Source organism: Phacochoerus africanus, chromosome 12 (genome assembly GCF_016906955.1).
Source record: "Phacochoerus africanus isolate WHEZ1 chromosome 12, ROS_Pafr_v1, whole genome shotgun sequence".
Lineage (NCBI taxonomy): Eukaryota > Metazoa > Chordata > Mammalia > Artiodactyla > Suidae > Phacochoerus > Phacochoerus africanus.
In genome coordinates this window covers 63328727-63345096 of record NC_062555.1, presented here as the reverse complement: position 1 = coordinate 63345096, position 16370 = coordinate 63328727, and the positions used below count along the sequence as shown (strand labels likewise).

The following is a 16370-nucleotide window of genomic DNA, read 5'->3' as shown; positions in this document are numbered from 1 at the left end:
GCATGTTGATGACAGGTAAAGCAGCCCACATCACTGGTAGGGGTGACGAAGCCAGGGCAGGATCTTTAATGTCTGTACGATTCAAGCACTAAGCCAGAGACCGCACTGGGGCTAGGGCAGTGGGCACAGGGCCCATCCACCAAGGAGTCACAGTCAAGGGACAAAGGCAGGAAAGTGTCCGACTGCCTCCTCACCACCTGTGCCGCGTGGCCCTGATCTGATCACCGCCAGCTCTTGATGAAACAGCGGCAAGCACCCTGCCAGCTAGCCCCCCTCTTCCCCCTGGACGCTGCCCCCCCCCAAAACCCTGCAGGCCCTGCAGCAGCTCCTCCCTCGCCCCCCAGGGCCTGCAAGGCTAACGGGCCCCCACTCCTGCTCCAGGCAAACATCGCTTAGACTCCCGGGGCTACTGGCTACAGCACCCAGCCCTGCTCACCTCCTAACGGACTAGAAAATATTTATTTACTTCTTGTGTTCGCTGTTTACTGTCTCTTTCCAGCTGAATGTAAACAAATGCCCAAAGGGCAGGGTCCCCAGCTTGGCTGGAGGGCAGCTACATGTCGAGTGGATGTCTAAGTTCCAACCAGACACGGCAGGCCATGGTCAACGACTGCAAACGGGGGACTGAGCCCTCACGCTGGTCTGGGAAGGGACACTCAGGGCCCTGCCTCACGGAGGAGGAGGAACACCAGGAGAGCTGGGCACTCTGAACGGCGTCAGCCTGACCCGAGGGGGCGAGGCCCACTGGGACAGACCCCAGGGCAGCGGATGGAGCAGAGCTCCTGGGCCCAAGCTGCAACCCCTGCGCACGGCGGGCTCTGGCTTGACTCTTTGGCAACGCAAAACCGCCAACAACTTTGAGAGGTAACGGTCCCAAACCTACAACCCGACATCTGTAAACCAACTCCAGAGGCGGCGTGAGGAAGGCTGGAGGGGCAGAAGCCAAGCACGTCTTCCTCCAACCGAGACAAAACTTCACTGAAACAGACTTTGCACAAATAACACAGGGGGTGTGTTCAAAGAAGAGAAAACTAGATTCTTTGAGGGCGCTGGAGCAGTCTCTCTCTCTCTCTCTCTCCTTTCCCTTTTAGGGCTGCACCTGTGGAATAAGGAACTTCCCAGGCCAGGGGTCGGACTGGAGCTACAGCTGCCAGCCTACGCAACTTGGGATCTGAGCTGCATCCACAACCTACATCACAGCTCATGGCAACACCAGATCCTTAACCCACTGAGCGGGGCCAGGGATTGAACCCACATCCTCGTGGATCCTAATCGGTTCATTGCCTCTGAGCCACAATGGGAACCCCCAAGGGGCAATCATTTTTTTTAAACAAATTATTTTCATTTGTTGAAACCTCCTAAGAGTAGCATCTGTGTTTCTTGGCTTAACAAACAGTTTAAGTCTGAACGCTGAACAGATCAGCAACGTGCTCTTTCATCCTAGGTCTGACGACACAGACCGCTGCCAGCTTGACACACACCCCCGTGTGCATACACAGCCACCAATTTATCACTAAGAGGACAAGCCCACTAAGGAAAGGCCATGCTGTGCCCGCTGGGTTCCTGGTGGGTTCCTGGCTCCACATCCACCATCAACCAGGGGTCACGACAGCCCTTTGGTGGCGCATCTGAATAGGCACAGAACCTGAGGGACTTCTAACCCGTCTCAGCTCCTCGTCTTCCATAAGGAGTTTCCAGTTCTTTAACCCAACGGACTCCCAGGGGTGCTGGCGTCAGGAAAGTACTGAAATTCTGTTCCTTAGACATTATTACAAGGGTGCATCAAGTGCTGAAAGAGGGAGGGAGAAGAGGGAGGAGGCGGGAGGGGGAGGGAAGGGAGGGGGAAGAGGAAGTGGGGGGGGAGAGGAAGTGGGAGGGAAGGAGGAAGAGGGAGGCCCATTGAGCCCAGGGGGCGCCCAGCCAGGCAAGTTCTCCACTCAGAGGACCTGCTGGGGCGCACTGGTCTCGCCGCTTGGCTGACTTCCACACAGAAGTCTTCAGAGAACCGCAGGCTGGCTTTCCTGAGGGCTAAGTGGCCACCAGGGCTCCTCTCCTGAGCAGGGAGAGGGGAGCGCGAGGCTGGAGCCGCGGGTCTCTGCTTCGCCCGTGTGCTTGAGAAGGTGTGACGGTATCTGCCTCAGAGCCAGTGCTGCAGAGGAAGCTTCCCCGCCTCGGCTCCTGAAGAGAAGAGCAGCCTTGCCCTGGGCAGGGGGTGGGGGCGCAATTCTGGCCACGTGGCTGAGTTCTGGAAACCTCCCTAGATTTCAACCCGGCGCTATGCGTCCGGTCTTTTCCACAGTTTGGCTAAGTTTCCTTCTTGGGACTAACATACGGTTGGTTCACTTGGTAAAGTTTCACTTATTTTAAACATTTGCTTCCTTAAGCCTGCATCCCTAACAGCCCTCTCCCCTCAGCTCCTGACTGTGCGCTGTTTGGGCGGCAGCCCTCTGACAGCGCCACTCGGCCGTCCTGACGCCCTGGGTGTCCCCAGGCCTGGGGCAGGACAGTGCCACCGACCGAGGCGGTGCCGAGAGGAAGGTGAAGGGGCCCAGCGCCACCTCCTCCGGAGGGGACGCTCGCCCGTGGTCCTTCTTGTCGGCACACTTTCCGCTCCCAGAAGGTGGGAAGAGCTAGGAGCAAGTATGAAGCTGAGCTACACACAAGTGTGAGACACGAGTCACGCAGCTCACCAGCGACGGCCCTAAACCCAGGCCAGGACCAGAGGGCTGGCCCCAGCTCTAACTGGGCTGTGGAGAAAATATTTGAAAAAGATGAAAAATAAAAGCAGAATCAGACCCTTCCGGATTCCCAAACATTACGGTTGGCTGGTATCTTTTTCCTTACAAAAATGCCTGCCGGAAAACACTTTTTTGTGGGCTCATTCAAAGAGAAAATAAAGACAGGTTTTAAAAATATTCTTTGATTTAAAAAACAGAATCAATATTCACTCAATAAAAACCGACCTTAGGAAGCTTATTAGAAACGCGAGGTTGCTCCATTTTGGCCCAGGACACCTGTCCCAGTTTGACAGCGACACAGCGGCAGAAACCACCACAGGGCAGAGCTCAGACACCACAGCGCACCGGCTCCCGGGGCGCTAGCGCCTCTTACCTCCAGCTTGTGGGCCCTCTCCCTGCTCAGAGGCTCCAAGGGGAAGCTCAGGTTGTTGGCTTCCGCCAGAGAACGAAGATCAAAATAATACTTGGCATAAACACTGGAGGGAACGTTGATGTTGAACTGGAGCAACTCGAGGAACTGTCGCTCCAGCTCGTTCCTGCAGAGAAAGACACAGCAGGGCTCAGACTCCCCAAGACGGCCCCCTCTGGGGAGAAAAGCCATCTCATCAGCTGCCTAGCTGCATGCAGAGTTGCAGTTTAACCACGAAATTGGCACTAACAGCCAAGTCTACCTGATCGAGAGGCCAGAAGGCTGCGGCCTGGTTAATTGGAATGAGCACCAGGAAGTGCCTCAGGGCGGCCCGACCCTGGGCAAACACACTCCTGAGGGCACACACGCCTGCACCCAGCAAGGTCTGGCCTCACCTTTCCGAGCAAACCCAGGCCTCTGAGACCCAAGAGGAGAGGCTGGAGGAGCACTGACGGGCTTCCTCCCCACCCCAGGGCACGCCTATCACTGCTGGGCCCACCCGTTTGAGGCAGCAGGTGGGGTCGAGAATGTGTATCCATGAGATGCAGCAGTTCTGCTGGGCCTGCCTGCCTGCTGAGACCCACTCAGTGACAGACCCTCAACCACAGAGCAGTCGACCCACTTACATCTGGAGGAAAACAAATGACAGTGGCCAAAATACATTTTAAAACTTTTACTTTGCAGCTCCCTGGTGGCCTAGCAGGTTAAAGATCCAGTGTTGTTACTGCTGTGGCTTGGGTCACTGCTGTGGTATGGGTTCCATCCCTGGCTTGGGAACTGCCAAATGCTCTGGGGGCCCAGCCAAAAACAGACATACACACACACCCCTACTTTGCAGACTTCCCCATGAGGAGGCCTATTTCTCATGTTCACTGCCAGAGGAGACGCGGCCCGCAGTGAAGGTCTGTCTGGGAGCGCTGGTCCTGGGCCAGGCTCTCAACTTCAGGCCCCCTCCCCGGGCAGCAGCCTGTGTTCATCTCTGTCCTTTATCACAGTTTTCCCTCCTTGTCTCCTCAGCCAGAGCGCCATCATCTGACTGTAACAGTCTGGTCCCAGCACAGCACCTACACAGAATGGCTGGCTGCTCAATAATCACTGACACTGGATGGAGGGGACCAAGCTCAGCCTGTGCGGAGGGAGGGATCAGGGAGGGCTGCCTGGAAGTGAGAGCTGAACTGAGTCCCGGAGCGGCCAGGACGCGAGGGGGTGGGGGGGTGCTTCTGGCAGGGGGCAGGGGGACCAGTTTGCACGAAACCATCGCAGCAGATCACAGACGGCACGCTGAGGAGGCCGAGAGGCTGGGACACGAGCAAGGTGGGGAATTCCTGAGACAGAAGCTACCAGGCAAACGAGAACTGAGAATGAACACGCTGTTATCGAAGCCCTGAGGACTTCAGAGGGAAAGACCCATAAGTCACGTTCAGGTCATCTAATCAAAGGAGCTGCTTCTTAATGCAGCTTTGAGAAAGGCGTTTACCCCGAAATGTATGTGTTGTGCCAAATTTTACACTTTTAATGACGTTAACTTATGCCCCTTTGAGTGAGATTTAATAAGAGCGCATCCTATGAAATACCGGAACCCAGGAAGATCTTAATAAAACAAGTGTCAAAAATACTGCTAAGACAGAAGCGCTCTCCAGGGTGACCTGGGAGCTGCCTGTGGGCAGACTGCCACCCTGTGGCCAAGGGGTGGCACTGCAGATCCCATTCTCCAATGCCAGAAAGAAAACCTTTGCTTTTAACGTGAACCTAAGAGAACCCATCTGCTCTTCCTGCGCAAATACTATCTAGACACCAAAGCCTCTTGTTGAGGGTATAACCAGGATTAAAGTCAAGAAGAATCTGTCTTTGAACTAGGTAGCAGTTTCCGAGGGTTCCTTAGGAAAAAAACAACCTTTTTGAAGGGGAAATAAAGATTTTAGAACTGCTGTGTTTTCATACTAAGGCAAGATTTAAAAAATAAAAATAATATCCCAAATTTGAATTTCCAAAGTACAGCAGTACATCCTACAGGGACACTGAAGCTTTTTATGTGATAAATCATCATAAAACTAAGACTGATGCAGAGACAACAGGCTTGATGGATTTACTGCCTTCAAGGGGATAATTACGAGGAAATATGTAAAACTTTACAATAAAAAATCTCAAATCGATAAAAACTATTTCAGAAATATCTGTTACATCAACACTGCAAAGAAACCCAACTGAACTGGTACTATTTAGCAACTTGTAAATGGGGCTCTAAAATGGAGTAAAGAGAGTGGTTTTCGTCACCTGCCTACTTTTGTAGAAAAATGGGCTTACTTTGAAGACCAGCCACCATTCAGCAATCCTATTTCTGGGCCCAGACCCAAAAGGGAGAAAAGGGCCTTGGGGAGGTGTCTGCACACCCACGTTCATGTTTCACAGCAGTGACAGTCACAGCAGCCGGACGATGGAAGAAAGCCCAGGGTCCAAGGGTCCCTCGGCAGGTGAATGGATAAGTAACATGCGCTCTAAACACAGTGTCTTCCTTAATCTGAAAATAATGTCACACTACAACATGGACGAACCCTGGGGACTCTCTGCTCCGTGAGGCCAGCCACAGAGACAAAGGCTCTGTGCATCCACTTAAATGGGGCCCCTAGAGCAGAGACATTCACAGAGACACAAAGCAGAACGGTGGCCGCCAGGGGCTGGCCAGTGGGGAGGTGGTGGCCAGTGGGGATGGAGCTTCAGTTTTGCAAAATGAAGGGTTCTCAAGACAGATGTGGTGCTGGCTGCACAGTACTGTGAGTATACTTAGTACACTGCACACTACACATGGTTAAAAGGGTAAATGTTATGCTATGTATATTTTGCTACATGAAAAACCAAGAAGCCAGGCGCCCTCAACTATGGAGGGGCTGAAGGTCCCTGGTGGTTTCTGCTTGGCCTGACAGGGGGCCTGCAGTCCCCAGAGCTCTGCCAGGCCACACAGCACGAGGTGGGGGTGGGGTGGGGGGACCTTGGGGATAGAAGGGTCATTTTAAGCGAATGAACTTGCCAAACATGACACATGCAGAGAAAAATCTCCTCTCTGAGCTGCGGAGAAACAGGTAACATTTGGGCCTTGCGGTGAGACACAGAACCGGGGGCGGGGGACGCGCTGCAGACCCGGCGCAGGCAGCTACAACGCGGTTTCAGGGTCCAGTTTCACGGGCCAGAAAGGGCTAGCAGGGCCTGTCCAGGACCCACAGGAAGCGCAATACGGGCCGTGCAACGCCCAGGCGCGGGTGCCCACCCGCCGACGCCGCCCACCCCGCGGACGGACGGCGCCCCCGCGCAGCCCGGCCCGCGCACTCACATGTCCTCCACCGTGATGTCCTTCAGGATCTGGCAGTAGTCCACGTTCCACACCGCCTGGTCGTCCCACACCTTGGAGGCCAGCAGGATGGCCCCGAGAACAATCCGCTTCCAGTTGGCCGGACAGATGTCGATCTCCGCGTACGTCAGAAGCCTTTCGAGGTACACCTGGGAGACAGGCGGCGGCCTCGCTGACCGGTCCGCTTGCCCGCCCGCGAGCAGCGCCCGCCTCTTCCCGCCCCGTCCCCAACTCGACAGGCGCTTAGCGCCGGATCACACTGATTTGAGAGAGTCAAAGGCAGGATGGGCCGAGAGGCGCATTCCGCACTCCGAACCGGGCCAGCGGATGCGGCCACACCTTAGGCCTTTGGGGCAGGCACAGCTTCCAGGAGCCGAGGGGTCAAGTCTCACGCTACCAACTGTGACCCAAGTGCCAGCAAAGGAGAACCAAGGATGTGAAAGGAGGAAACCTATTTTTTTCCTCTCTGCAGGTTTTTTAATTTAATTTTTACTTTACAGCGGAGTACGGTTAATTAATGTTCTAGAGCCAAGTGATTCAGTTATACATACATATATCCATTCTTTTTCAGATTCGAAAGCTATTTTTTTCTATCTGTAGTTTTTTAATTAAACTTTTTATTTTGAAGTAATTGTAGATTTACATGTAGTGTTGATAACTTTTTTTTTTATTATTATTACTCTGGTAAAATACACATAACACAAAACCTACAATTTAACCATTTCAAGTGCATGGCTCTGTGGCGTGAACAGTCAGTCACAGGGTTATAAAATCATCACCATCCATCTCTTATTTCCAGAACTTTTTCATCTCCCCAAAGTGAAACTCTGCCCCTACTAAACAACAACGCCTGGCCTGCCTCCCTCCCCCTCCCCAACCCCAGCACCCATCTTGCTACTTTCACCCCATGAATGTGGCTACTCCAGGTACCTTCCATAGGTGGAACCATTGAGCAGCTGTCCTTTTGTGACTGGCTTCCTTCACTGAGCACAATGTCCTACGCTGGAGTGTGTGTCAGCATTAAAGCTGAGTCCCTGGACCGTGAGCAGGTGCAGTGGGAACAGGGCGCTGCCGAGGGATACAGCTCAGCGGACAGAGCCCTGGGCTGTGCTGGGCAGGGTCAGAAAGGCCCTCACGCAGGACCCAGGAGGCAGAGCGCAGGGCAGTCCGCGCTCCCCACGGACCCTGGTGTGCGCTTCCAGAGGCCCTCACCAAACAGTAAGAGCAGAGGGTTGTGACAACCACCGGTGGAAAAAAAGGAGGTCACTGAACAGAGCTCAATAATCTTAGCTTTTTGCGATTTTAGTCTTTAGTGGTATTTATTACATTCAGTGAGCAGAGAGAGTAAGCTACTGTTTTCGATCATTAGTTTTATCTGGGCGAAAACTGTAATTCTTCCAGTAAAGATCCAGGCCAGGCCGAGTGGAATTTCACCCGGACACTGACCTCAGGCCCCCAGACTATGTATTTTACAAAGGTTAATGATGAACTCTTCTCACTTACCAAAGAGAATCGAAAACGTTTATGTATTAAGAGCAGAAACCTGAGGCTGGACTTAATTCCAGATTTCTTTAAAGCCAACGTTAGGAACAATCTCCGCGCGGACCCCTAAGACTCTATTCCTTTGTATAGACGGGCTGTGCATGTCTCTCCAAGCTCCCCAACGAAGCAGATTCTCACTGACTCAGTGCAAAAAGAAGCCTACGCAATTTCCTTCTTACCTGCTTTACCAGAGTTGATAGACAGTAACACGTACACTAGACGATATTTAAGATAAGGTTGGAGAGAGAAAAAAAGGGCCCTCTAGCAACAGGCATCCACCACGCCTGATGTTCCACTAGGGCTGACAAAGGAATCAGACAAGATAATACGCCCACTACCACGCGAAGGCAGTCGTTACGCCAGGAGACGAGGCATTCTTAATAAGCACCACTTACTAGCATGTAATTTAGCAGAACTTGCCAGTAAAGCTATTTTCAAGGGTCAGCAGCAATTCCTTTGGTAAACTCCTCCTTGGGTGTTTTAATTCTCTGCCGGGTCAAATAATATACAACTGATTTTTTTCTAAACACTATTCCCTAGACCATCACAACAGGACACTCCTGCTCAATTAAATTTTCAGATTTAATTTCCTAAGAAGGCATCTCTAGAAAATACAGGTTGGGAGCAGTCACAGAGGACACAGGCACTGAGGTGACTGCACCCAGCAGAAGTGTCCAAAGGCGGGGGAGGAATAAACTCACGGAATCCAAATTCCCGATGCTGCTGGAACTTCTCCCCCCATTTCACAGAGCAGCGCTGGCCGGTTGTCTCAGACTCTCTTACGGGGCGCAGCCGCCTGGGCCTGAGCACCGCCTTGCACTTGCTAGTAACCCAAGGGGCACACGAGGGAGGGATCTGGATTCGTCGCCACACTCCATCTGAATGAATACCAGCTTTTGGCTTCCTTGAAACCACTAACGTGACCTACAAAGGGAGTCTCTGGGGTCAGGACAGATAGATTTCACAGGTCGCCTCATCGTCAGAACACTGGCCTCCGAGAGGCACTTTGGGGACTGCAGTCCAGGGGCCGAGTGGCAGCCCTGATGGCCGCACAGCAATGGCTGGAGCTGTCAGGCCACCCGAGGAGGACCCGGCTGGGCCAGCTTGACTGTGCTCCCGACACACCCAGGGGGCAAATGCTTGTCGTGGTCATACCCCCTAAGGAGACAGAGCCTGAGCCCCACCCACCCCGTAAGTGTGGGCTGCACACAGGACGTCCTTCCAAAGAGCACGCGTGGCACGGAAAGTGGAAAAAGAGCAACTCGGCAAGAGACGACCCTGACTAACACTCCGGAGCCAGGCGATCAAGGTTCCCGGCCCAGTGACGCCACGGTGACAGTACGCACCTCTGACAGAATGTGCTGGAAAGAGGAACTCTGGTAGATTTCCTCCCCCAAACAAACCATCCCATCTAATCATGAGAAAAACAGCAGACAAACCCCAAGGAGGGACATTCCACACAAAACCTAACTGGTACTCTGCAAAACCGCCGTCCCTCAAACACAAGGAAGTCTTGAGAAACCACCAGTCAAGAGCCTAAGGGGCCACGATGACTAAGTGCAGTGTGGGGTCCGGGGTGGATCCTCGAACAGAAAAGGGGCAACAGGCAGAGTCCGAGAAAATCTGAATAGACCATGACCCTGAGTTCCTAAAAATGTATCACGCCCGTTCATTAGTTATCAGAGAGATCATGTTAATGTAAGGTGTTAATAATGTTACAGATGTACTATATCCACGTAATACTATAATATTATAAATGTTACCCCAAGTACAACACACATGGGAACTCTCTGTACCATCTTCACAATTTTTCTGTAAATCTAAAATTAAGAGTTTAAAAAAATATATTATGAAAATGAAGACATAACATTCCAAAACTTATGTAATGCAGCTAAAAGCTTAGCTTACAGAAACTGATTAGTATACATTCCTGTATCAAAAAAAAAAAAGTCTCAAATCAATAACCAAACCTTCTACCTTAAGCAACTGGAAGAAAAAGTAAACTAAAGCTAAAGCAAGCAGAAGGAAAGAACTAATAAAGATTAGAGTGGAGACAAAGGAAATGGAGATGAAGTAAAAAAGAAGAAAAAAAAACCCTGAAAGTTGGTTCTTTTGAAAGACGAGCAAAATTGACAAGCCTTTAGCTACTAGACCGACCAAGAAAAAAAGGAAGATCTTAGTAATAAATAAATGAAGACATTAGAGTAGACTCTCAGAAATAAAAAGAATTATAGCAAATTGGACAACTTAGATAAAATGGACAAATTCCTAGAAAGACCTAGAAAGAAAAAACAGGTAATCGGAATAGACAGACCTAGAGCCAGCAACGAGACTGAATCGTAAAAACCTCCAACAAAGCAAAATCGTGGCCAGGATGACTTCAGCGGCGAACTCTGCCTGATATTTAAATAGGATGCCAATCCTTCCCAAACTCTTCAGAAAAACACAAGTGGAAAGAAAGCGGCATTCAAGGAGGCCAGCATGATGCTGATTCCAAAACCAAAGCTGTCACAGGAAAACCTAAAACCAATATCCCTTACAAATACAGATGCAAAAATCCTCAACAAAATACTAGCAAACCAAGTCCAGCAACATCCAAGACTGATACAGCATGACCAGGAGAGCAAGGCTGATTTAACCTATCGGTAGGCTCGCAAGACCACAGGATGAGCGAATGTCCTGCTAAGCCACCAGCTAACGTCCGGGACAGGGGAAGAGTTCAGCAGTTACAATGACCGACACGTATACTCCAAACAAAAACTAACCACCCTGCCGAAGGTCCCTGGAGATGGGACACTAACTTTCTCCTTCACACAAATAAACCCAAACTATAATGTGCTATAGGGCATGGTCAGGTCACAATTTTCTTGGGAATAAAAGGTTTTAAAAAAAAAACAAAAAGACCCCTACATTCCACCTGCAGTAGTTTCAAAATCAATCTTTCTTCATGGTGTGAACTTCAGTACTAATCATCAGTCATGCGATGTTCTTACCCTACTTTCCCCTTTATCACCATCTCCCTTCATTAAAAAATGTCAATCCTGCTGCCTGGGGTGTTCTGTGAGGACCTGGCATCCTTTGGAGGAACAAGGCTGAGCACTAAATACAGTCTCAGCGATGACCTAAGAACTCATGACTCCAGCTCACCTGATGAAGACCGGCTGAATGTCTGTTTACCTACCAAGCAGCAGGTTCAACCAGAGAAGAAATGAACAAACAGACAAGTTACTGTCCAATCAGCTGAGAGCACAGGGCTCCCAGTGTGGGGGGGACGCAAAGGGCCCTTGCGCTTCCTGTCCTAGTACCAGTTCTTCTCAGGAGCTGCAGGGACCGCTTTCCGGTCCCTTGGGGCAGTTCAGGCACAGGCGGAGTTGTGCACAGTGTAAAGGGTCAGTGACAATGTGCTCCACTGTCAAGTCTACTTCCCAAATGAGGTCTGACCTAAACTCTCCCGTCCCCAAGGTTCTAAACGTTTAAGGCAGGTTACAGATTTCATCACGAGTCTTCAATGCAGATTATATCCATGCTCGCTCTCAGTATCTAACAGACACATACTTATAGACAAATCACCAAAGAGAAGGTAACGATTACAGCAGTGCTTCCGATGTATGAAGTCATCACATCCAGCGGACGTTATTCTCCATAGGGAAGCAACACCAGAAGGCTGGACGTTAAAGAGGAGGCCCGGGTCCTTCTCAGCCCCTTCGGCCACGTCTCACGTACCTGCAGGTAACATCTCAGCTTTCCTGCTTCTGAGTGTGATGTGCCTTAGGAGATCCCGTCACTGTTCTCCCAGATAAAAGACAACCCCGAAGTGGCGCTGTGGCTCCCGGGGCCACGGTGAACAGTCCCGGCCGCGCCCCCCTCCATGAACCTCGGGCACTCACCAGGGTGACAATGGCACATTCCGCAGTCAGCTGAGCAGCACTGAACAGTGTCCGAACAAACCGGTAAATCTGCTTCTGCTCTGGGTTGTGTTTGTCGTAATCTGGTGGCACTTCGGATTTCTGGCGAGGGAGATAGTCTCAGATGTCAGACCAGCCCCCCACCCAACAGGAGCAACAGAGAAATGACGGCCAACACCCGAGACCGGAGGGGAGGGTTACTTACCGAGAGAGGGTGAAGGTTTTCATCGAAAATATCCAAGAGCATCCTTCCATCTGGGTCCCTGGCGGGGAAAACAACAGAAAACAGTTTACCTTCGCAAGAGTGAGTGCCAGGCAAAAGGAAACAAAGATATATCTTGATTCAACCGGTATTTCAAGAAACAGACGCAGTGCTACATGTTAAGGAATGCTACTGATTACTTGTGAATTATAATTCGTTTTTCTTGGGGAAAATAGTTAATCATTTTTGAACAGTCCAGGAAGTAAAGGTTATGAACCATATTTTGTTTGGTTAACTTGAGCGAAAATCTAGATTTTCATTTCCTGTTTAACTCTCCTGAGGAACAAGAGCCCCTGAAATGCCATTTAAGCACTCCTGAGAAACCAGAAGTAATTTTAAAAATAAAAATGTAGGTTCAAAAATATAAACGAAGATTCAGAATTTAAACTAAAATGACTCCTCTGAGAAGTGGCCCCAGTTTCACTTCCATTACAAGCCATGCATCTGAGCAGCGTCTCCAGCAAGCGGGGGATCTGTGACCAGCTCCCCAGGCGGAGGCGGTCAGTGTGACGGAGCAGAGAGCGAGCCTGCCCGCAGCCGCGCCCCCTCTCCTCGAGGCACTTTCGGGTTAGATCTGTCATCAATCACGCTTGCTTTCAAATGCTGACTTTTCAGTTGGACTTTCTCTACTTCCACTCCCTCACTGTTGGCTCCGTTTATCACCATTAACCCAGCAGAGCACATGATTAACGGTGTCAGTGGTATATGGCTTGGGTTCAATTCCCAATTCCCCAATTTACTAGTTGTGTAATCTTAGGCAATTTATTTAAAATCTTTTTTTTTTTCTTTTCCTTTTTAGGGCCTCACTTGCAGCACATTCTGTGCCATTCTGTGCCTCCATTTCTTTATTTGTAAAATGGAGATAGTATCAGTATCACCTCATGGAATTGTTAGAAGAACTAAATGACAGAAGGCAGGCAAGGAGCTAACCAGGGTGGCTAAAGTAAGCAGTGAGTAAAGCTGGGTCTCATTATTACTGGCTGTGGCTATAAATGAACTTTGAGGTCCGTAATATTTGAAAACTGAGAAATCAGAGGTGCTAAAGCAAAACTGGCTTGAGAACATAGCTGAGTTCCATCAACGACATCGAATTGCTCGTGAGGACTCACTGTCATAGAAATAAGCAGCAAGACAGATCCGCACTCTCACTGAGTAGTTACTCTGGTCAAGGTTCAAAGTTCCAATAGCCTACATTTTGCAAGTTCCTAAATCCAAAATTCTCAAGTACTGTAACAAATCATAAAGCCCCGTTATACTACAGGGAAAGGGCATTACAGAGAAAACCCTTCCAGGAGCTGGCTTCCAGTATGTGTCTTCCCACAATCTTTTGGTGACAAGAGCTGTCATCCAACCTGCACCTCACTGCTTATCACAACTCGCCCTTGTTCTCTTCGTACAACAGACTGAAGGGGTGTGGCCCCCACCAGAGAGACCCACGCTAACCAGGAGGTGGCCTTGCTGATTCCGGAACTGGCTCACGCCAGCTGTATTTGTTAGTACAATCATATACCCCATGTAAATATCACATCGATCAACGCAATAGGACAGCAATGACGGCGGCTTTGTTCTCACAAACGTAAAGAAGGAAGCTTTGGAAAGACCCAATAAAAGGAAAAATAAGTTTGCTATAGATCAGGTATGGTCAAAACCCAAAAGATTCTACACTCAGGCTGTTTTCATAAATGTTAAAAGTTTCCTTGCTGCTGATTACAAAAGGCAAAAACAAAAACAAAGCCACTGGGGAAAGGATGAGTTACCAGTGTGGCTTATAAAAAGACAATACTTTGGTAACTAATGCCTCCTGCTCAGAGCAGAAGCCTTGATGCTGCATAAAACTGGCAAAGGAGTGCACTTTTCCATGTTTTGTGTTGAATTAAAATGCTTAAGGTCAACTTTTTAATAATTTTTCTGTGACTTCCTTTTTTAATTAACTTTTTAAATTAGTTGAACTATCTCCAGACTCCTATCAGAGAGAGAATTTCTACTATATGAAAATAGTTTATGGCTAAATTTACAACAAATTTTTTTCTACTGAATTGAAACTATACACATTTTTTTCTATGTTTAAGTTGCATGCAGAAAACTGTTAAAACATTTTATAAAAGATAGAATATTTAAGCAAGTTATACAGAAAATAAAGTCAAAAGGAGGCTGAACATTAGCAAGAACCTCTGTTCTGATTTGCTGGCTCCATTTGGTTTCCTCTGACTCTGAAGCAATTCAGCCCTTACCTGGAAAGTGTTGGTAAATTACACTAACTTTAAAGATTCTATAAAAATGAGTTAAAAATATAAAACTTAAAGGCTGAGGCAACTAAAACGTAAGAGTAGATGGCATGTGATGTTTTTAGCACAAAATTAATCAAAATCCACGTACCTGTTTTTAATGTGGTAATATATTGCGAGAGCTACACTGTAAAATGAAATGCAAGAGTTCAGTGTTTCATAAGCACGTTCAGATGTTATATATTATCTGGCATAAGTCTGACCATAAATATTTAAAATTTGAGTCTAAGTAAAATGATCCATCTCAAGAGCCCATTTAATTCAGATGCCGATTTAGAAAATACACGAGTCACAGTAAATCCATCAGGTACCCATTCCCAGCAGTTATTCCATCTTTTCCAGAAACATCAAAACTTCAAGTGACATTCAGAAACGAACTGCTCTATCTGAAATGTCATGCTTTCCTCCCTTTAAAATACGGGCAGTACACAAAGAAACAGGTAGTGAAATTAAACACCTTTAGAAGTCTCCAACTCTGCACCTGCTATTTTAGAAAATCACATTTTCAGAAAAAAAAAAATGTGAATATTACCCACACAAAGGTTTGCCGTTTTTCCTCTGAAATCAATAAACTCTTGGCGACCTGCCATATACTTACTCATCTGCTGAAATGGTACCGTAACACTTATGTGTAATACCTTACATTTTAATACCATAACATTTTATTTTACAAGATCTGAATTTAATGAAGATATCCCCATCCCCTGAATTTTCTTCAAGTACATGTTTTTTCCGATTCTAAAATGTGTTATATTCAGAGTGCAGAAATTTTGGAAAATAAAGTATACAGAAAAACAATTCCTCTTCCCAAAGATGCTTACTATCAGCTTGAGAGATAATCTATCTATAAATTATGTGTGTAAAAGCAAACAGGTTTGCCTCCCACCTTTATCCTCATTAACATTCTTCTTACCATTAAAATGTTATTCAAAAACATGACATTAAATACCTAACCATATTCTACCACACTGTTGAATAATTTATTAACCAATCCCCTACTGAACACGTTTTTAATAGTCTGCAATTATGATTAATACCACAATGAATAACCTCACAGGTAAATATTTGTGTGACCTATGACTACATTATTTCCATGAGAAAACACCCTGTAATTGGAATTACCTGCTCTAAGGCCATTAACCCCTGTAAGGCTCCCCACACATACCTCCAAATATCTCTGCAGAGAAGCTGTACCTTCCCATCAGCATCTGTCTCACTCCCCTTTACCAACACCCACCTTGAATGTTTGGAAAAACTATCCTCCCACTGCCTAGGTAAAGAAGTGTAACCGTTTTCAATTTGAGTTTCTCTGATCACCTATCAAGTTGGCAGGGTTATTCGTGTTGACTGCCCAATTCTTTTCCCATTTCCTCTTTTGTAACCTGTCTAGACTCCCCCACAATTTTTGTTTTACTTTAAAATTTACCAAGGAGGCCAAATTTTATCTTTTCCTTCTAAGAACACCGCTAGCTGCCTGCACCACACTGTGTGCTGGGTCTGAGCCCAGAAACCGCCATCCAGGGCACCAACGTGGAGGCAGAGGCGCGTCCCAGCCACCTCAGTGCCCTGGGCACGTGCTGCGCATTCACCTAGGCTTAACGTGACAGGCGTGAATCTCAGGTTATCAGGAGAAGACAAGTCCTTCTAAATCTCTCTCTCCAGCACGATTAATTCAAACGCTTTCAGCTAAGTGTTAAAAGTATCCATGATGGAGTTCCCGTCGTTAGCAAATCCGACTAGGAACCATGAGGTTGCGGGTTCGATCCCTGCCCTTGCTCAGTGGGTTAACGATCCGGCGTTGCCGTGAGCTGTGGTGTAGACTGTAGATTGGCTCGGATCCTACGTTGCTGTGGCTCTGATATAGGCTGGCAGCTACAGCTCCGACT

General features: G+C 48.4%; 1 protein-coding gene across 1 annotated transcript in view; it reads right to left on the bottom strand.

Moving 5' to 3' along the window:
• Positions 1–16370, bottom strand: part of CCNY (cyclin Y) — a 124947-nt gene that overhangs the window by 1270 nt on the left and 107307 nt on the right. The window contains exons 5-9 of the mRNA XM_047755128.1: positions 14576–14611; positions 12143–12200; positions 11920–12039; positions 6473–6639; positions 3112–3274 (exon numbers count right to left, since the gene is read on the bottom strand). Of these exons, the coding sequence (XP_047611084.1) occupies positions 3112–3274; positions 6473–6639; positions 11920–12039; positions 12143–12200; positions 14576–14611 (544 nt within the window). The remainder of the gene's footprint in view (positions 1–3111; positions 3275–6472; positions 6640–11919; positions 12040–12142; positions 12201–14575; positions 14612–16370) is intronic.